Consider the following 22,623-nt stretch of genomic DNA (forward strand, 5'->3'; position numbering starts at 1 on the left):
ACCAAAAATGCCATGTAGGCAAGATTCTAAGAATCTTGGTCAAAAAAATTGATCAGGGTCAAATTTGATGGAATCTTTATTTTGCAAGGTTTGTCCAATAAGTTTTTTTTTAGAGGGGGGTAAACCGAATCTCGCCTATATGGCAGGGGGGTAAAGTAGTATTAACCCTTTATTAATTAATTACATATATGTATTTATGTTCATACTATTAAAATGTTATTTAGCGTTAAGTGAGAATAATATGATCCATTGTCTCTAAGTGAGTATTCTGTTTATATGACTATGAAAATGTAATTCATAGTAAGTGAAGTATCACTTATAGAGCTAATTTATCTCCAACCTCATTAAAATAGAATATGTGTAAAATTTATCACGGTGATTGTTAGAAATTCGGTATGATAATCCTGGATATCTTCGAAGAATCGTGTTCGTTCACTTTCCGAACAAAGTATTTCGACCCTATTCTTATCTGGGTTCACGAAATCTTTGAGGGAATAATTCTCGAAGAACAATTTGTTTCTGACAATAGAGAACAGATCAGAATGTAGAGATGAGGTATAATTTCGTGTACCAAAATCGAGGCCAAATGACTCCTTATATAGGAGACTAATAATAAAAAACGAACAGACACACCTTTTCGGAAAAAAATGGTCATGTCTGTTGGGAAAGGGTACAACTATTCAAACGAATTTTTCGAACGGGGCGTTGCCCCGCACCCCGCCAGGGGCTCTGCCCCTTGGACCACGACGGGACGCTGCCCCGCACCCCGCCAGGGGCTATGCCCCTTGGAACCCCGTTTCTATTATTCGTATTCAGTTACACGATTGGCTCGACGAGCGTGCAGTCCGCACTACCCTAACTCGTTTCAAACTTAACGCATATTTGCATTGGCCTATAGTAAATCACATTACTACCAAAATACATTGATGATACTAAAATCACCAACAATGATCACATTGTTATGAATTCAAACCAAGCTTGTTAATATATCTTTAATTATTCTAATTATTAGGCTCTCTCATATTCACTTGTTAGAGTCTAAATTCTCATATTATTCTTATGTTTGGGAATCTAAACACTTACGTTATGTTTGAGTTCATTAAATGAGTTGGAATGAAATGAAATAAGTTTGTGTGTAATTGTTAGAATTAAATAGAAAAAAATAATGGAATGGAGCAAGATGTGACGGAACACATTCATTTCCATTCCATCATTTTCCTTCATTTTGTACCCTTCAATTTTGACGAAATGAAAAAATTATTCTATTCCATCATAAAATATCAAAATAATGGAATAACATATTTATTCCCCTCCACTCCGTTCCACTCCATTCTACTTCATTTCATTATGCTTCGTTATTTTTGTTTTACAATATCCAAACAAAACCTTAGACTCATATTATTTCCAAACACAGATTCAGACACAATCATAACTGTATTCAAGAACTCGGATAATATATTCTTAGAATGTCAATAAGTATAAATTTTTGGGGAACAAAGACTTCAATAAGAATTAAATGAGTCGAGTTTGAGTTTCTTAGTAGAAAACCCGTTGAGAAATTATTTCTCATCACATATTGTTTATTATTTTTATCCAAGAATAGGATTTCAGGATTTGCAACAACCGAATATTCGAAGATAAAAGATTAGATAGTTATTATTTGTTAATCATGTACCTATACTTTTTTATTTCATTTCTATTATTTATTTTTATTTTTCCTCTAAGGCGGTCTTAGTGATCAAATTTCAAAGGACCATCTTTGAATATTGTTATCTTTGACATTGTATACTAACTTTTAGATACTTATGATATGGTGTTACAATTTGTTATTAATGGTTGTGAATATACTTCGAAAAAGAGGTCATGGATGCTATACTCAAACAACACCTTTTGATCCATAATGTTAATTTAATAATCTTAGGCTTAACCATCCCTCAAAATTGACTTAGAAACTGAGGTAAAGTGATATTAAGAATGTTAAGAATCAAGATGCATGTATATTTAGAACTAAGACTAGACATAACTAGCAAATGTAAATTCATAAGGCATAATAGAAAACATTACATTTAAATGAACTTCGTGGATTATATATTGTATTTGTAACGTGATGAATGAATGGTGACGCTTGTTATGTTTTCTTGTGTAGCAAGTATGTTTATAAATATATTAATTGTTTAATTAATTATTTATGTTATGTAGTATATACATACATATACTTGCTAGAAGTATAATACATGACAAACTCTGTTGATTAAAGGTTGTTGGAGGTTTTTAAGGTTTGTTTTAAAGTAGAACTAACTTGTGCAGAGAGGTGAAAAACTTTGTATGTGGTATTTTGTGTAATGAATGGGATGTATTCTCAACCTTAGGGTTGAGGTATGTATCGAAGTCCCTTGGCTCGGATCTCAGGCTCCTAGGAAGTAACCACCACTTATAGGAGTATGGGAGTGGGCAATCATCTCCCATATTATTCAGAAGAATGTGATCTTCCTTTTTCACTCACTCTCATGTACTACTATGGACTGGGACACGTTACTTCATAGAACGTGCATGTAATATAAGAAACAGGCAAAAAAAAAGAAATATGTGCTCGTTCCATAAATGGGCAGTTAGGAGGCGGGTGTAAGTGACGTGTTATGTCGCCTTCCCCTTGGTGGACCTCATTCTAGTCATATATTAATAAAGAAAATAAAAAATTTGGGCGTAATTATCATAAAGCTTGTGGTTTTGAACCATTCTAAAGTTGTTGGTTATCTGTAGCAAGGTGTTTCCTCCTTCTCATTGTCTCAACTTTCAGATCCTCCTATGTAGGTATTGACTCTTTCTCAAATATTGTCTAACTTTATAATGGCTAGTAATGGTTCCTTTCATTTTTTTCTTTGATATTTGATTCTTTATGTACCTTCCTTTCTTTAGTCATTATCGGTTTTTTACTTTTAGAGTCAGTCATTCCCTTATTGAGTCTGAGGGACGACAAACATCATAATCAACAATCCATCAAATCTACTTTTAAGGTAGCCACATCGTCCTCATCAATGTAATACTTTAACTTCCAATTAACCTACGAAGAGATGGCTCATAAGGTGGTCATTGTCGGGTGTTCGATAATACAGTTGTATACATATTTACAATCGACTACTAGAAATTGGGTCTTTGCTATTTTTTCCTTTCTCTAGGCGTTCAATGGATCTATGAGTCATTTTTAAATTTTCCAAGATGTTGACGTTCACGGAGTCGTGCAAGCTCCCATGGTCCACCAAAACCCTTTGTATGTCGAAGTTGGCCATAAGAATTGTTCTGTATCGACCAAAGGTCCAAATGGGCAAGGCCAAACCAAATCAAATCCACTTCATATGATCCAAGGTATAAAAGTTATCCCAGGAGAAATGCAATGTACACTTTCTGATCTCCACTTTCACTACAATCATCTTGATTATTAAACAGACTTGGAGTGCTAACCTTGCAAGTCCACCCCTATGTCACCATAATAGAGATCAACACAGTTATTTCATGATTCTCAGTTCATCAATTGCATCCAATTCTGGTTCCAAAACATAATAGTGGCTCCGTATGTGAGAACCGACTTCTAATTCCTACTTTTTCTATAACTTCATGTCCGCTCTTCATTTCACTACTTCATAACCTTCTTAGGTCATCAAATCAAGAGCATTCATAATCGAACATGGAGATTTGTTGTGTTCAATCCGATCAAGCATCCTTTCAATCTCAATCCTTGAACTTCTATATCTTTGATTCCCTTGAAAATTCCACAAAGTATGACCAATAAATGATCCTAGATCCAAATTCAGATTTGTATCATAATTGTTGGAAAATAGAGGTAATTATGCGTGATATCCTATCAAAGGTTCTTGGTCAACCTTCTAATGGCGCGTGATATCTATCATTGACTAAATGTTTTCCATAACGACATCTGACGTAGATCTATAATGAATGCGCCTTTTTCATGAGGTGAGAGACCTCTGGGCATTAAATGAAGATTGTATCACACCAGAATCACTAGATCGCGGCAGAATAAACTGAACCTTAAGTACAAAATTATCAGCGATCAAAGAAATTATCATTACGAATCATATTGTACACTATTATGGTGTAGAGTACTATATATTTTGGTTTATCTATCGTACCTCATTGTCATCACTAATATCCATAATGCTCGTGTACTCGATGGCGATCCATCGACATAAACACATATTCCTCCTAACATGTTGATATTGAGCCAAAAGTGGAAATCCAAGTGCACGGAGATGTTGAAAGATGGGGGAGTTCCAAATATTGGAGATATGGACCCACCGATGGTCACAGTAGTTTCCAGCGTTGCCATAAGTCCTTACAAGGTGCCTCATAGGAAATAGACGTCGAACACAAATTTTCAATTCGAGGATATTGAGATATTAGATCTTCGTTGACAAAAGTTGGATGTCATGATGGCAAAAGTACTTTAATCTTCAGATCACTCCAACGGAACGGTGAAGATCACACCCCACAGGAGAAATACGAGAAGTAAAAGATATATTCGATTGATACTTTCATTTAACTTCCTGCTCGGGCTTGTCGATCCATAAGGATTCGGTCAGGTAAAGGGAAGAAATCGAGCTCAATCCATAAAAGTTAGGGAGAGAATTTACAAAAATATCCTTCAATAAATCTCCTCTTCGTTAGATTATATGTTCGACAAGAGTAGAATATGAAAGGTAGGCACATCGCCGGTCAAGCTTCAAAAGTCCAAGAAGAACATCGACCCCGAAGCGAAGAGGAAGCCATGATACGCCATCCCCTCGTCCAGAAGAGGTAGTACGGGGTTACTCCTAAAGACAATTCTGTGGCATCCAAATATACGCGATCGTCAACAGACGACGTCCTAAAATTGCCAAGGTGCTTGCTAATCAAGAATTCTAGGATAGATCTCGATGGATCCTCATCTCGATAAGTAGATAAAGAGAAGGCTATTTTTGCCGACGCCATAGCTAACCAAAGAATATAGAATAAAAAGGATAATATTGTATCCTCATAACTCATTCTATTAGTTAGATACTCTTTAAAACAATTGCGTAGCTTCTATGATTGATATACTAATTGTTAAGTGTCGCAACCATAAAAAATATTTTGTATTCCATATAGGAGGGCGTGAGTCAGTGTTTTAAGACATACTTCGCTTTTAAGGAGCACTTTTCTCAATGTAGCTAGCGCACCTTCTCTTAAGAACTAGTCATTCCAAGAGTGTAGGCGGTGGAGCCCGAAGGCGTCCATCCCAAGCCAGAGCCAACCCTGGGGTCAGGGACGTGAACCTTACCTTTGGTTGGGGATGGTTCCTAGTGACATGGGCAATGCATAATAACTATTCTCTATTTTGACTAGTAACAAGGAAACTTTGATTGAGACTACATAGTTCAAAGCAAAACAAAGCCATAAAGGTTCTCACACCCAAAGCAGACAACACCTTGCAACCCGTAAGTCAGACTCACAACCCACTAGTGAACATCGACAACACCCCTTAGGAAAACAAAATCTAAATTTCCTGTGAGGAAAATAAGCTTCATATTGCAAGGATGATAAGTGAGCCCTGACTCTGCAGTAACTTGCAACCAACCAGAAATGCACCATTTGAGAGATATGGTACAAAAGATTATAGGTCCTTTTCAAAAGTTAACCGAAAGCAGTTTTTTGTCAAAGGCCATATCATCAAGATAAAATCTCCAAATGAAAAATATGTTCCAAAGTGGCTTATAGAGGACATCTTGAGGTTTCCATAAAGTCTTAGAACTCCTCCATATCTTAAAAATTGAGGGAGATATGCCTTGTCAAAGTTGGTCAATTTTGGATGAAAAATGTGAAGCAAATAAGGGTTAAACTTGGATTTTTTCCAAATGGGCCTATCCTTTTATGATCCAAACTTGGTTATGAAGTTACTAAGAAGCTCCAAACTCAATCCCATGACTATTTGATTTTTATTACAATTTTAGTAAATTTTTATTCCTTTTAAACATAATTTAAATCAAAATAAATGAAGGAAATATGCAAGATTTGTTTTAGTTTTGATTTCTAATCAAATTCAATCACTTAAATGCCATCCAAATTCGTGCTAAACCAGATTGGCAAGATTGGATTAGAATTGAGCATATTTTAGAAAGTTTATAAATCAAATTTCTAAAAAAAATTTGCAATCTTGATTCAAGGAGGATTTGATTCTTTTTATTAATCTAATTCAATCATATATAAACCTACAACAATTCCATACCAGAGGTGGACGAAAAAATAGGATTTGCAGCAAGAGAAATCATGAACGAAGCCCTCTCAAATTGAAAAAAAATCAAAAACTGTTCTTGGAGACACAGTCCGATTCAGGCCAAACCACACATCTAAATCAATCCTTTGGAGTTTTATGAATGTAACCCAATCGTTCCCAAGCATTGCAGCATTCAGAATTTCATTCAACAAGCTCCGGTCGGTATCAATTTTTTCCGAATTCGTTTATGATCATACGCTCATCATAAATGATATGTGGATATATATTCTGGATCGTAATGATGTTTAGAAACTCTCTGTGCCATTTAATTTGAGTTTGATTGCAGGTTTTACGATTCACCATGGCTAGGTTTTCATGTTCATAATTTGGGGCCATTAGGTTAGGGGAAGAATTAGCCAAAATTAACGGTACTATTGGATTCGTGGGGTCATCTATATTAAGTCTGGGTTATTCTTTTGTGTTTATCAGTAATAGTTTGCAGGTTTGATGGTTGAAGGTTTGTGGCCACGCAACAAAACCATTGCTAAAGGTTTGTTCTTTTCCAGAAACGCACGGGAGGAAGACGAAAGCTCTGGGCGCCTTTTTGTTTTTTTTTCAAATTTTGTTTCTTTTAATTTGTGTTAAATTAATTGATAGCGATTACATAAACAGCGGAATAAAAGTGGCGTAGTGGAGAAGGAGAGAGGCCTAAGGTATTGGTATGCAAGGGCAGGGGTCGCAATGGTTAATAATCCAATTATTTAATTGATATAATTCAAATACATTTATTTTGCTAAATGGTTTTAACCAAATCTATTGGTTACGATGATTAGCATATTCAATTCGTTATCGTGTAATAATCAAACCTATTGATTATGAGGGATAACGATAAATTAATAGTTATTTAAAATACACTCATTTGCTATTCGTGATAATCGAATTTATCGATCAGAATGGTTAGCAATCCTTCATTCAATCCTTTAACTATGGTGATCAAACCTATTGATCATCGCAACTAGCGGTAACATATTAAACTAGGGTTGTACGCCCAATCTTAAAACACTCATCTCTTCAATACTGCGAATAAGGCAACTCAAAATGCCTTGCAAACCACAAAATTCAAAACTACGATAAGGTAACTCAAAATACCTTCAAACAACTTCATATCAAAATCTAAGGCGTACAACCCTCCCCCCGAACTACGTAGGCTCTGATCCTCCCTAAGGAGGTACGTAGGCACTTGGCAACAAGGAGAGTCCCCTTCCTCAAAATTCTAATCAGGTTTAAATCTTGTCATTTACCCTATTAACTTTCTGTCACCTTTCTTTATGTTTAGCCACAAACCTTTACTTTAAGATGCAAACCTTAGGAAAGGGTTGAGGGTGCCTAACACCTTCCTTCGACCTGATTATAATAATCTTACCCTGAATCTTTATACTTCGTAGGGTTTCCTATTCGCCCTGGTAGAATAGGTGGCGACTCTAAATTTTAATTTTTTAGGGCAGGTTGCTACACATAGTGCACCTAAGCGAGGGGGGGGGGGTGGATTATGTATGTTGAATTTTTCTTGTCTTTAGAGACGATGTTCACTTTTATCTTGGTTAATGGATAGATGATGAAAGCAGTAAAGTGCGTAAAATAAAGAACACCAAAGATTTATACTAGTTCCTCTCACAATTCGAGAGTACGTCTAGTCCCCTTACCACATGTAAGAGGTTTTATTATTGTTAGATCTTCCTAAACAAGACTCTAACCAAGTTATCAAGAAAAATCCTCTTGAAACTTGTTATACAAGAAAAGAAAAAAATCCTCTATTTCTTGCAACATTATCTCCAACAATTCTGGATGATAAGTAAACACACCTAATATCAAACAATACTTGCTACTTAGAAATTTGTAATACAACAATAATTTATATAAAAAAGAAAGTTTATATAATGGACAAGACTTAATCAAATGACCAAAGTCTTCTTCTCTTTCAAATATATGAAATATCAATATCATAAACTCTCTAAGTGCTCAATGATGCTTTTAGAATGATATGATAACTTTCTCAAAAAACATCTAAGTATGGAAGTTTGTAACGAAAAGTATGTAAAGAGTTTTGTAGAATTTTGTTTGAAAGAAGTGTTATGAAAACTAATGTATTTTGCCTTGAATACATCCTAAGAAACCTCTGTGAATTAATGCAAAAGTTTGAGACATTTTCTTGTAAGTTTGCAATAGTTTAAAATGACAATGGTTAATGAAAAAAAATATAATTTTGAATTATGTATAAGACTTCTTAAGTCAGTTTAAACGGTCACCTGATTTAATAAGTTTATAATGTTTTTTCAAATTTCAAATTTAAAATACTGTTTCAGACTGATGCAAATTGTGGCGGTATTTAGGTGCTCTTACGACGGTTTAAAATGCCATAATTTACCAAAAACAAAATGTTTGAAAAATTGTTTAAGTATTTGAATCAACCTTATGCAACATCTATTGATTTATCCAAATCAATAGATTATATTTGAAAGTGATTTAACATGGTTCAAACATGAAAAATAAATTTTCTAATGCATGATAAAAAATATTTTGAGCACTAAGAAATATATATGATATGAAATTCATATACCTAATATGATGAACAAAATCTTGTGAACCAAGTCATGTGTTCATAGATCCTTTTTCTCCTTCTTTGATAAGGTAGTGTTGAGTTTCTCTTCATCAAAACATGTTGGAAATTTGTCCTCACAGAGGCAGCCGTAGTGGAATCAGTGACTGGAATACGAGCGATAGTTGTAGAAGGAGTAGTGGTTGTAAGAGGGGGTATCATAGCCTATCCAGTAGGACCGGTCTTAATACCTTGAGGATTGGCAAGGTCATAAATCATCTTCCATTTGTCCATGTTATTTGCAAGAGGTAATCACACGTTTTTTTAAAAAAATTATAGGACTCTGTTCTCACTAAAAATCTCTTTTCTCTCCGCATGACCGACCGCACTCATGAGGGCACAAGTATCAATTTGCTTCTTCCTTAACTCGGAAGAAGTCACTTCACCGGGGACAAACCCTTCTTCATAACCAAGTCCTTGACGCTGTAAATAGGATTATTATATACAACCAAAAAATACAGTTTTTTATTATCCATTTATTTATTATTTGATTTATAGATTATTCATTTATGAAATAACCTATCGGTCATATATCTGCATTATCGTTTTCCCGAGCCTCAATATCCTTAAATTTTTCACATACATTTGATATTTAAATTCATTAGAAATTTATGTTGAAATTAAATTATTATTTGCTATTTAAATTCCCAAAGCAGCTATGAAAATTGTCTTAATTAATACATAAAATTTACAATTGACGAAATTAACAACTATGACAACTATTTTCATTTGTACAATAATAAAATTTGCACATACATCGTATTTGATATTGAAATTCACAAAGAAACTATGACAACAATTTTGATTAATACAACCATAAAACTTACAATTACAAGAATTTGATGTAATGATTCGCCATTGAAGATTTATAGTAAAAGGATGAACCCTGCTATGAAATTCGTAAAACAGGTGCTGCAACTATTCTAATTAATTGAAACGAAAGTCTTGCAATTGTCGGAATTAGAGACCATAATTCGTTATTAAGAATTTCTGACAAAAACTTAAACCCTAACATTTGCATTAAAGAGTAACGAAAAAATCCCGACCTCAAGATTCGACTAATATAAAAGACATATCGTGATATCAATTATTCAATAAATTTTTAATCATGTACACAAATCGATGAGTAATGAGTTAAGAACAATATTAACAAATCATCAAACAAAGAAAAATAACTAAATTAACAAAAGAAAAAGATAAAACACAAAGTAGTAATTTAGCCCAACAAAAAAATGTATGATGTATGATTAAGGTCTGTCTATTAAGGTGCACGTAATAGTAGTTTGTCTTTGCCGATTGGGGGTGCCAGAAAGAATATATATAACGGAACGTTTGATAACGGGGAAGCTTCATTTCCCCCTTTTTATGTCTCAGAACCCTAATTTCGTGAACTTGACCACAAACTTGCTTCCTGTCATCCCAATTCTCTCCGGTAATTGATTTTTTTTGCCCTAACTAGATTGTTTGGGACTGATTGAATTCGTCATGTCAGCTATCTCATTTGATTAGGGCTAGGTCAATTTATGATTTTTCATCTATTTCTTTATTGAATTTCAATTGCTTACGCACTGTATTGTTATCCCTAAATCATTGTTTTTTTTTTCTTCCTAGCTAGTGTACTGCACTCATTTGCTAAAATTTGATTTTTTTATTAAACGTTATTGTATATGTTATCTGTAAATTAAGTTTCATTTATGAAGCATGTTGGCTAAATTATGAATGTGTGAAGTAGTGAATGTAATCTGTTGGAAATTATTGAGAATCAGAATTATGCATTGTGTATATTCATGTTGTTTGTTTGATATGATACCTGATTGTGTGAAATGGATATTGCAGTTGTAGGGGCTGCAATTCAGCAGGTTTTGGGTTAGGGTTATTGATTGGAATGGCATCAGTCTCTAGTCAGCAACAGTTCCGGTACACCCAGCCACCATCGAAGGTGCTTCATTTGAGAAACTTGCCGTGGGAATGCACTGAGGAGGAACTGATTGAACTTGGGAAGCCATTTGGAAAAGTTGTGAACACAAAATGCAATGTTGGGTCAAATCGAAATCAAGCTTTCATTGAATTTGTAAGTGGTTTTCTTTTTTTAGCTTATCTTGATATTGTTTTCTCAGTCATATGAAATAAAATTACTGATTGTTAACTTCAAATCATATGTTGTTACCATAACTTACAGACAGACTTGAATCAAGCCATTGCAATGATATCATACTATGCGTCATCTTCGGAGCCTGCACAAGTGCGAGGGAAAACTGTTTATCTTCAATATTCAAATAGGCAAGAAATAGTGCATAACAAAACTGCTGCAGATGTTGCTGGGAATGTTTTGTTAGTAACAATTGAAGGTGAAGATGCACGTCTTGTCAGCATTGACGTCTTGCACTTGGTAAGAAATGACATGTGTCACGTGTGCATCAGTTATATGCTAACACGGTCACCACAAGGATGCTAGTCCTTTAGAGTTGTGATTAGGTTTTTCTTTGTCAGGGCATGGAAAACTTGATATGTATATAAATGAATCAGCCGACCCATGTGAAGGCAATATCTTCGATGGCAGCTTAGTGCTTTGGGAGAAATAGCACTTGTGTGTTTGTCTCTTTTCTCCTTTCCCTATCATTACCTCTTTCTTCCCTATTCTCCCTCTGAACTCCTACCACTTTGTAGTTTAGGGTGTTGCCTCATTTTTTTTTAATCATTTGTGCACACATGCTGCATTTACTCATCATCTGCATTTTCTCTGTACATAGATTATTCACCAGATTTGTGGTGTTCAGTTATTTCATTGTGTTCTTGCTATTGTTTGGTTGTTTTTCATATTTTTTAGTGTTTGAAAATAGGCTAAAAGCTCCCTTTTAAACTTGGCAGTTAAACGCTAGTTTTCACATGGTTTATAGTTGAGGGGGTAGTTCACTTTGAAAGTACTATGTTTGAATCAAATCTTCATGTATAAAAAATTAATGGTACCCTCTCCTTTTAAACCTCTTTTATTATTCCAGTCAAGTATTCTTGGCAGTTATTCAAAGAAAGTCGTGATTTGAAATATATCCCTTGTCTTGACTTAGCTATTCCTCCACTTTATTTAGTTAATGTTAGAGATTTATTGAGAAATTTATGGAAATTGTTGTTGGTTTCTTAATTTTTCACTTGTTTTTCTCATTACTTACATTGTTCTATTTCTTGTAATACGACCAATGCATGCAAGGAAAGCATTTTTCTATTAGCATATCAAGATATGTACTGATTTACTTAAAGCCTTAAATTTTCTGTGTTATTTAAGCCTTATCATGGTTTTCTTTTTAATCTTTATTTTCCGTTTCCATTAAATGGAGCTTGGTAGTTTATGTAAGTTATGAATTGACTTGCTTATATGCTGAAACTTTAATTTGTTGCATTCCCTCTTTTCTATAATATATCTTAGAAAGCACAAGCCTTTGTTCATTTTGGGTTCAAGTTTAAAATTTATCTTAATAAATATCATCTTGAAACTTGAAAGTTTAACATTTTGCTTTTGTAGGTATTTTCAGCCTTTGGTTTTGTGCATAAGATTACTACTTTTGAGAAGACAGCAGGATTCCAGGTTAATGATAAGAAATCTTTTTTTTGTTGTTGCTGTCCATATTTTGATGCTGTATACCAAAAGCTTATTCTATGTACTACTGTTTAGGCACTGATTCAATTCTCAGATGCTGAGACTGCTACTTCTGCTAAGGATGCTTTAGATGGAAGAAGCATACCCAGGTACCAATTTTAATACTTGTTTGACGATGTTTTAGCACAACTGATGGGTAGGGTATCATGGTGGTAGATGTCATGTCATGGTGCATTTGTTCTCAGATGAGTCAATACCCAACTATTTGATTGTATGTACATTCACACTTTGGTTGTTCTTTTGGTATGTACCTCCGTCCCTAAATATAGGACATTCTTAAGAAATTTCCATGTTCTTTTTTTATGTCTTAATCAAAATACTCCTAATTATTGTACATATTTTTTTTGTAACCAGTAATGATAGAAAGATTCATTCAGAAAATTCTCATTTCTATTATCAATCATTCAGTGAAATTAGGGGCAAGGTATTATTAGGATAAAAAAAGGATGAAAAGTGGTTCAGAAAGTTAGATCAATTAGTTAGGGGAGTCAAAACTGTTAGTTAGAGAAGATTTATTAGATAAATAAATAGGGTGATATAAGGTTTTATAGGATCATTCTGATTTGTTAATTTGGGAAAGCACAACAGTGACTTTGTTGCAAGGAAACTCTTAGAAGAGAAATCTTTCTTATACTATCAGTCATTAAAATTGTCATTTATTCTTAAGTTTTCTATCCGTTTTCATAGCTCTTCCCTAGGTTCCTAACAGTGTCAGTGACACATTAGTACGATTAGCTACTGAATGCCAACTGAGCAGGACTTCAATCAAGTCTCAGATTTTAGCTGATTGCAAATTATTAGTTATTTAGAACATTAATTAGCTCTTATTATTTCTGTGTTTGTTATTTCAGCTTGTTGATCTTTAATCCCACCCTTGTATCAGGTATCTGCTTTCTGAACAGGTGGGGCCATGTACCCTCAAGATCACATACTCTGGTCATACAGACTTAACTGTTAAGTTTCAAAGCCACAGGAGCAGGTATTTCTGATTTCCTTAGTATTTTACCGGCTTGCTTGAAACCATGCTTTGACAGAACTTTTCTAATTTTTTTCTTGTGGATATTTGTTTCATGTGTCACCCTTCATTAGCTATGATCCCTTTTCCTTTCTATCATGGAAGTAAAAAAAAATATTAATTAATTATATTTCTTGCTCCAGAGACTATACTAATCCTTACCTTCCTGTTGCCCAATCAGCTATTGAGGGAGGTGGACAGGTAAATGTTTTGACTGTTTTGTTTTAAGGGATAGCATATTATATATCCTGTCACTTGATTTGTGCAATTGACGACCTCAGAATTGCTTGTTTTAAAAGTCTTTCTTCATTCACATCTGTTGGGTGTTTGTCTTGCATGCTGACTCGCTTACTGAGGATTTTTATCAATATATAACTTTTCCAGGTTATGGTTGGTTTGGATGGGAAAAGACTGGAGGCTGAGAGTAACGTTCTTCTTGCATCTATTGAGAACATGCAATACGCTGTAACATTGGATGTCTTACATACGGTATTTTTAAACTGGCCAACTGTTTCTTTATACTGTTTTTTGACAATTCAGCTTAGATAATAATATCATACTTCTGTTTCTTTTTGTGATAGGTTTTCTCTACATTTGGACCTATTCAAAAGATTGCAATGTTTGATAAGAATGGTGCTTTACAGGCTCTGATTCAATATCCAGGTTAGGTTAGATTATTTGAAGAATTTACCTGATCATTATTTGGATATACTATAATTGTAGTCTCCATTATTAGTACCTGTGCGTAGTGCAAACCGAGTGGGCGTGTTTGGCAGACGACTGTTTTCCATGTCACCTAAGGCCTTGGACATTTCATTTTGGGGAAGTTCTCATATGTTCTCCATTATGGATTGTTGAGGAGACTGGCTAGTGTTATTGTATGCATTTGTATATGCACCTAGATGAACACTTCGCTTGCAGTATCATCCTGATAGCTGCTTCGTTTGATCTAATAATACTTCAAACCAGAAGCGGGCCTACTGGGATTAATTTATGGATTTAATTTTTATAAATTGGGATTTTAAATATTTTTTACAACCGTCAATCAATCACAACTGTTAGATCATTAATCACGTTTGACTTTAATCGTAACTATTTCTAAAGTCACTCATATGATTGCTGACAGTGTTAAATCTTTGACATTGATAGTATATGACAATAAAACTCACAATGTATTTTGGACAGAAATGTTTAACAAAGATACTTGTTCTTTACTCAATTTTCATGCAAGTAACTCTGTAGCACCGTCACCTTTGAAAAAAGGTGTGTCCCTGTCGGTGTCGGACAGCAACACCGACACTTGTGATTACGTTCCATTTATTCATTTTTAAAAATTATTACTGGTGTCAGCGTGTTAATGTCGTGTCCGGTTTGTCTGTGTCTGTGCTTCATAGGTGAGTAATTTCCAAAGATATGATTCTTCTCAATGATTCTTCTGGGTATGTTGCTTTCTGGGAATCTCCACAGCAAGGCCTATACTTATCTTTGATACGTATAATATTGACAATTCAAGGGTTAAGTATGCATTTTTATGTCAGTGTCTCAGAATGAAAACATGGGGAATTTTAACTTTATGGGCAGTTTAGAGATTTACTAGTTGCCTTGTTTTATTTTGTACCGTCATTCAGTCATTATAAGCTTGAGAGTTACATACTATGGCTTGCAGATACCCAGACAGCTGTTGTGGCCAAAGAAGCCTTGGAAGGGCACTGCATTTATGATGGAGGTTTTTGCAAGCTCCACCTCTCATATTCACGTCATACGGATCTTAGTATAAAGGTAAACAAATTCTTGATCGAATATATGAATTGAAGAAGCCTTTTATGATGACTAGTCTATTTGTCGTGGCAGAGATCGACTGGTGTAATAATTTTTTGAACTTGTTGCATGTAATATGACTCTGCTGGTTTAATTTCAATGATTACTTGTTTAATTACAGGTCAATAATGATAGGAGCAGAGACTATACCATTCCTATTACACCTGTTGTGAACCTTCAGCCCTCAATTTTAGGACAACCTGTTTCTACGATGGCTGCTCCTGCTCAGCAATACAATGGGTCTCAGTATACTCTAGTTTCTGACCCAGCTATGACCCCTCAACCTCAGGCAGGATGGGGAACAGCTCCACCGGCAGTTGCTCAATCTATGCCACTGCAGATGTACAACAATGTTTACATGCCACCACAAATGTCACCTGGAAACATGCCACCACAAATGTCACCTGGGAACATGCCACCACAAATGCCACCTGGAAACATACCACCTGGAATGCAATTTCCAAATCATAGCATGCTGCAACCGACATCCACGCTACCTGCATATGGGTTTGACCGCACTCAATAGCTTGCTCGTCTTCTGTGTCTCAAATAGATCTGCATTTGCTAAGAGTCAGCTGACCTCTGTTGAAGTTATTTAAATTAGGGTTCCCATTTGGTGAAACTGGCAGTCATTGAATAATGTTTTGAACCTCAAATAGGTCACTTTTAATTTTCCCTTTTATTATTTTTATATTTTGAATGAGTGTCTGCTTTAAATTGACTAAACTTTTAATTGGCTTAGCTTTGAAACAAAATGTTAGGTTTGTTTTGACCAAAAAAAAAAAAATGTTATGTTTGTGTGTTTGGATTAGGTCCGGAAATAACTAATTTTGTACCAGGAAATGGTATTTGAAAAGTAATTTTAGTTAGTATGAGTATCTCATGCTATTGCCTTCTATTTAGCTATGGGTTATAAGTTAAATTTTATGGTGAGGGAATATTGTCCCACTTCAAGGGTTTAAAAATCACTCGCAATGAGATTTACATTTACCTTTTTATAAGGAAACTAGTAAGATTCAGAATCTGGAAGCTCTAAATTTATCATCAGTTATTTTATCACTAATTCAAAATACAACTTAGTTGGTAGTTGAAAGGATATTATAGCTTTATTAAACTTTCTTACAACATGGAAGCTCATTTGAAATTATGAATGTGTTTGAGAATATTGTTGAATCTGAAGTATATATACCTTTTTAGGTAAAAGGAAGTTTGGGTGTGAAGTACCCTTATAAGGTAAAAGCAAGTTTGGGTGAGTTCTACTCGATCATAGTCTCAATCTCCGCTCAAAGTGGAAGGTGCTCAATCTAAGCGCTAAGTTTAATTGAAACCGGAAGTCTAATAAACATGAAGTCTAATAATGTGAAAATATGATGGTATTCTCTAATGATGTTAGGTCAACAATGTCCAAAAACAAAATAACAATCTAATGTCGATTGTCCAAAAGAATGTTCTAGTACCTAGGGGGTAGGAATGGACTTGCTTTAAAAGCATTTGATAAAAGCAAACAATTAAAGTAGAGTCATAAGATAACTAAAGGAATTGCATTTTAATATCTGTCTACTTGGACAATGATGATTGAAGCAAAGATTATAGGTTTTCATAAACTCTAAAAGAACCCCTTGTATAAGGGGCCACAAATGTCATATATAAGGGGTCACAATTGTCAAATCAAGGTACACAAAATTTATTAAAATTTATGCCTCTTATATTGAACATTCACGAACTTAAACGTCAAAGTGTTTGCGGGTAACACTCCCTCCTTCATCCAATCAACACACCCAGACAAACAAGATTTATGGGTCTGAGATTGCAAATACCTGACATATCCATTTGCAAGAAAAGCTTCCTTGTCAGTAGGAACATTGACATTGTTTGTGGGAGCATAAGATAACATTCAAACCATTTTCTCAAACTTCATGAAATGGAAAACTGGGGAAGAGAAACCCACAATTCCAACCACCCGCGATCCTTGGCTAGCAAAGTCGTGAGGAGGGCCCCTCATTGGGAGGAAGGACACACCGCTTCATCTTACCCAGGAAGTCATATCCAAACTCCTTCGGCGGTCAAGGCATTTGCCCCTTTCTCTTGGACGATGAACTTTAAATACTAGAGGAGGAAAACACATATCTACCTCAAGACATTAATAATATATCACCTTATGAGTCCTTTTGAAGGCCATGCAACAAATAACGAAACAAACACTTTGCCGAGGAACTTACTCGTGGAGGTCAACAAACAATCTGCAACCTTGGAACTCAAGAACGAACAACTTTGAGAAGTCAAAGTTCCAAATCACAACTGTTTCTAACATCTTAAACTCCAGGACGTCCTAGTCAAAAATCTCAATGATGACTCGTCCTAACACCAGAGAGAGCAGGGTCACCGAAGGTGTAGAACCTTGTCACTGCCATGTGGAAGGCATTCTCCTCGAAGCTCAAGGCAAGAAGGATGAGGACCTAGTCCCTGAATTTGTTGCTACTAAAGAATTTCTCGTTCTTCATTCTCCGATGACTCATAAAAGAAGGAAGAAATATCTTTCCGAAATGCCTTCAACAAAAGGATCAACATGTACCCCATCGGAAGAGAACTCCAAAAACAATTGGGGATGAAAAGTTATGATGGAACAACTGACACCGACGATCACTTGGAATTGGTCGATGTTCTAAATTTTCAAGGAGCAAGGGATTCTGGAAAATGCAAGTTGTTCGTCCTCACTCAGAAGGCAAAATTCATGGTCTAGTTTAAAGGGATGAAGAACGATTCGATTAATTTGTAGGGAGAAGTTCATATACGCTTATCCATGCATTTCACGACATTTCGGAGACAACCGAAGTTAGTGGAAATTTTGAGATCTATTAGATAAGGAAAAGTCGATATACTTGATCTTACATTAATAGGTTCAATAGGGAAGCAATACTAGTGAAAAATGCTGATGACGAGATGATGAAATACCCGTCGAGTTTCAGACTCCAACCAAGGTCCAATTTTTTTGAGAGCATCGGAATCAAAGTCCATTAAACCTTCAATAGTCTGCTGGCGAAGGATGAAAAAAATTAGGAACCATCAAGGTAATCTACATAAGAGGGTTTGAAAAAGAAGAGAAAAATAAAATAGTACATGAAGATACCAGACATGGATCTGAAAAGATAGGTGAAGTTGAAAAAGATTCTCAAACCAATCGAGAAGGAAAAGGGGTACCCATGTTCATGTACGAAGACTACACTCATTAATACACATAGAAAACACACCCTACAAGAGTGCATCAACGCATAATTTTAAGAGAAGAGCAAATAGAAACACCAAAACCTATCCGGGAACATCTCGGGGTGGACAAATCTCGATATTACCGTTTCCACCAATGTAACAACCATAACACAAACTAATGTGTTCAACTAAAAGAGCTATCGAAGATCTAATTAAGAAGGGATTGCTGTCTAGATTTTCCCACTAGGACAAAATCATATCCAAGGAGAAGAGGGGTTGGAGGATGATAGTTCACAGAGAAAAACGAACAAAATAACCTAGGTAACCAAAAAATAGAAACATTATGCCTAGGCCCCCTCTATCTTTGGATAAACAAACCTTATCCCAACTAACCCAATAAAATTTCTTCCTATTCTCAAGCTCACCCTAAAGGAATCTACCTTTAATACTTTTAATCTGATCGATAACTTTGATAGGAGCCTTGTAGAAACAAAGGGTATACAAAGGGATCGAGTTTAGGATAAAATTGATCAATCCCACTCTATCTCCCATGGATAGATGTATTCTCTTCCAAGTTGATAATCTTCTCTTTATGTTATTAATAACATCCTTCCACATGTTCACTCTTCTAGGACTATCCCTCACATTGACTCCAAGGAATTTAAAAGGCAAAGACTATCTCTTACTGCTACATTCAATATCCAAATACTAATATTATTTGGTCATATGAGGTTAATAAATAGTAACATAAGAATTAAAGTTATGGATTAGAAGAGAAATTGAGAGGCTATGGATTGAAAGAGAGATAATCTTAAAAAGGACGATTAAGTCACATAATGTATGACATTATAAGCTTAATCATCCCTCCTCCATTTAATCTTATATAAGATAGAGGTTACATGGGAAATATTTTTCATTCTATCATCATTATTCCAAGAGACAAATTTTAAATTTGGAAAGTGTCTCCTTGCATTCTCTTTCTCCTATCTTTCGGTTCTCCCAAGCCAAAAAAGTAAGGAGAGAAACTTGTTCCCTTCTTCCGCACTAGCATACATGATGATCCAATTGTGACTCGTGGACCAACACTAGAGGAACGACGCTTGACGTTCTCAGAGATCTTCATTGAAAGCTAACGCATTCACTACTATGAAAAACACATATAACAACAGTTGCAAAAGACCTATAATAAAGGTTGAACAACCGTTGTTAGGTAGGGTGTGATTGTAAGTGGGTTATTTACAATCACAGTCTATTACCCGTGGTAGTAAACTGGATAGTGTGCTACATACAACCACAATTGTATTGAACAACCGTTATTGTATGTCTTTTAATAAAATAAAAAAATACAGCAGTAGAACAACAAGAAGAACAACAAAAACAAGTAGAAGAACAGTAACAACAATAACAATAAAAACAACAATAACAACAACAAGAAGAACAAAAAGAGCAACAACAACAACAATAACAACAACAAAACAACAACAAAACAACAACAAGAACAACACTAATAACAACAAGAACAACATCAATAACAAAAAAAGAACAACAAGACAATAACAACTAACATTGCTTACTCGAATCCATACTTTCCTTGTTTCATTCAAGTTGGAGAAGAAATGATGGAGTTCTGATATTTATTAATGAAGGATACGATATTTTCGAGTTTTGTTTATGGAAGAAATGATATGTTCAAGCTTGGTTTAGTTAAGAAATAGTGTTTCGTAAATGAAAGAAGACATTTAGAGGTAGAAGATGAAGTTCGTCTAAGTTGGAAGTTCTTTTAAGTTTTAGGTTTCACGCAGATCACCAATTGTAGTGTTTTGAGCGTTGATAATCACTAAAAAGACGGTCAAGATTTGTTTAAGAACGGCGAAGAAACTCAATAAACACGCTACATACAACACGAATTGTATTAAACAACTATTGTTGTATGCATTTTAATAAAATATAACAAATGCAGCCGTAGAACAACAACAACAATATTCGAACTCATGATCATGCGCTACATACAACAACAAATGTTGTATGTACTTTAATAAAATATAAAAAATGCAGCAGTATAACAAAAACAACAAGATTCGAACTCATGACCATGCATTACATACAACAATAATTGTATTAAACAACCGTTGTTGTATGTATTTTAATAAAATAATAAAAATACAGCAGTAAAACAACAACAGCAACAACAACAAGATTCGAACTCATGACCATACACCACTTTTCACCACGGTTGAAAGTGCCAACCGTAGTAAAAAAATATGCTTAAAATGACAATAAAAGAAAAGTGTCTAATTCAATAGATTCTACTACGGTGAATCCTTTGACCGTGGTGAAATAAAATTCGGCGGCGTTACGAAATATGGTTTTTTTAGTAGTGATTAGATTTCAAGAATGAGATTTTTAAAATTCCGCTATAAGCATATAAAATTCTACACTTCAGACACACCCAAAATTACACCAGAATGCGTTATTCTAAGATCCACCCCATTTTGCTAAAAAAATAGTCTAGAGATACATCTCAGAACACACCCAAATTTTCGTAAAATAAGATGGCTCAACAATTTGTGTTGAAATGTAACTTATGACCATGCGCTACATACAACAATGATTGTATTAAACAACCGTTGTCGGTTGTTGTATGTATTTTAATAAAATATTAAAAATACAATAGTAAAACAACAACAATAAGATTCGAACTCATGACCATACGCCACTTTTCACCACGGTTTGTGCCAACCGTGGTAAAAAATGTGCTTAAAAATGACAATAAGAGAAAAATGTCTAATTAAATAGATTCTACTACGGTGAATCCTTTGACCATGGTGAAATAAAATTCGGTGGCTTTACGAAAGATGATTTTTTTTAGTAGTGATTAGATATAAAGAATGAGATTTTTAAAATTCCCCTATAAGCATATAAAATTCTACACTCTAGACACACCCAAAATTATACCGGAATGCGTTATTCTAAGATCCACTCCATTTTGCTAAAATAATAGTTTAGAGATACATCTCAGGACAGACCCAAATTTTTGTAAAGTAAGATGGCTCAACAATTTATATTAAAATGTATGGCAGACAAGTACATGTAAGTGTGGAAAGAGTAACCCCTTACCACATGCCCAATAATTCATGGTAGATATGAACCTTTGATCATGTTGTGTATGAGCAAGGTTAAAAAAAGTTCTGTTACCGCTCATTTTTATTAACCACGACTACCATAATTTTAAAACATTGTGCATGAGGCAAATTTTAAAACCTTGTCCAAGAGGTGCACGATGTCTTAAGCTTGTGAGAAATTTTGCACAGCACAGCAATAAAACGTTATAGAACCACTACACGACAACATACAAATTTGGCGAATTGAAATTTGCAAATCAAACAAAAAAAACATGATAGCTCTAGAATTTGCAAGCAACTTGAGTACTTGCAGAGTTACAATAAAAAAAATTCAAAAAAGAATAAAAGAACGATCAAGAAATTTAAAAATTAAAGTTTTAAATGTGAAATTGGAAGAATAAAAATATGAAGACAACAAAAAGTAAAATAAACAAAAATGAAATGTAAGGATAGGTTATAGACAAAGAAACACATAAATGCCAACCCAAAATTTATATCTGACATCTTTTAATGATGAGTGATATTCCTCCTATGCTGTTATAACATTTTATTGAAATTTATTTTTGCATTTATCAGAAATTTTAAGAAAATATTGAATTTTTTTCGAAAAATCCGGTAGTTCATTTTCAAAATGGAAAAAATTACTAGATTTTTAAAAAAACCCGGTAGTTCATTTTCGACAATTTTTTTTACTCTACCATAAATTTCAAAATTTCTGATAAAATTACAACACTTTTCAAAATTTACCCGAATTTCGGTAAATTTCAAATTTTCCGGTAGTATAAAAGTTATATATATATATATATATATATATATATATATATATATATATATATATATATATATATATATATATATATATATATATTAAAATATTCATACTGAAAATTTGGTATGTTATTGGGTTTTTTT

The 22,623-nt window shown here is 34.3% G+C and overlaps 1 protein-coding gene across 3 annotated transcripts; it reads left to right on the forward strand.

Moving 5' to 3' along the window:
- Positions 1-10,142: 10,142 nt before the first annotated feature.
- Positions 10,143-16,081, forward strand: LOC131661323 (polypyrimidine tract-binding protein homolog 2-like). 3 transcript variants are annotated; one of them, XM_058930828.1, is made up of 11 exons: positions 10,143-10,332; positions 10,737-10,971; positions 11,080-11,289; positions 12,418-12,480; positions 12,568-12,641; positions 13,436-13,531; positions 13,711-13,768; positions 13,952-14,056; positions 14,149-14,230; positions 15,234-15,346; positions 15,507-16,081. In XM_058930828.1, exons 2-11 carry the CDS (start codon positions 10,786-10,788, stop codon positions 15,909-15,911), a joined length of 1,392 nt encoding a protein of 463 aa, XP_058786811.1. In that variant the 5' UTR covers positions 10,143-10,332; positions 10,737-10,785; the 3' UTR covers positions 15,912-16,081. The 3 variants fall into 3 exon arrangements, with proteins under 3 accessions (XP_058786811.1, XP_058786812.1, XP_058786813.1); XM_058930830.1 differs by lacking the exons at positions 10,143-10,332; positions 10,737-10,971 and adding an exon at positions 11,391-11,863 and having other exon boundaries at positions 11,151-11,289; XM_058930829.1 differs by lacking the exons at positions 10,143-10,332; positions 10,737-10,971 and having other exon boundaries at positions 11,147-11,863.
- The last annotated feature ends 6,542 nt before the right edge of the window (positions 16,082-22,623 follow it).

Source organism: Vicia villosa, linkage group LG3, assembly GCF_029867415.1.
Source record: "Vicia villosa cultivar HV-30 ecotype Madison, WI linkage group LG3, Vvil1.0, whole genome shotgun sequence".
NCBI classification, from domain to species: Eukaryota; Viridiplantae; Streptophyta; class Magnoliopsida; order Fabales; family Fabaceae; genus Vicia; species Vicia villosa.

Excerpts from the sequence above, each read along its gene's own strand:
- LOC131661323 (XM_058930828.1), top strand. The coding sequence starts at position 10,786 with ATGGCATCAGTCTCTAGTCAGCAACAGTTCCGGTACACCCAGCCACCA. Across the intron at positions 10,972-11,079 it reads ATCAAGCTTTCATTGAATTT|ACAGACTTGAATCAAGCCAT; the intron begins GTAAGTGGTTTT and ends CATAACTTACAG. Across the intron at positions 12,481-12,567 it reads AGAAGACAGCAGGATTCCAG|GCACTGATTCAATTCTCAGA; the intron begins GTTAATGATAAG and ends ACTACTGTTTAG.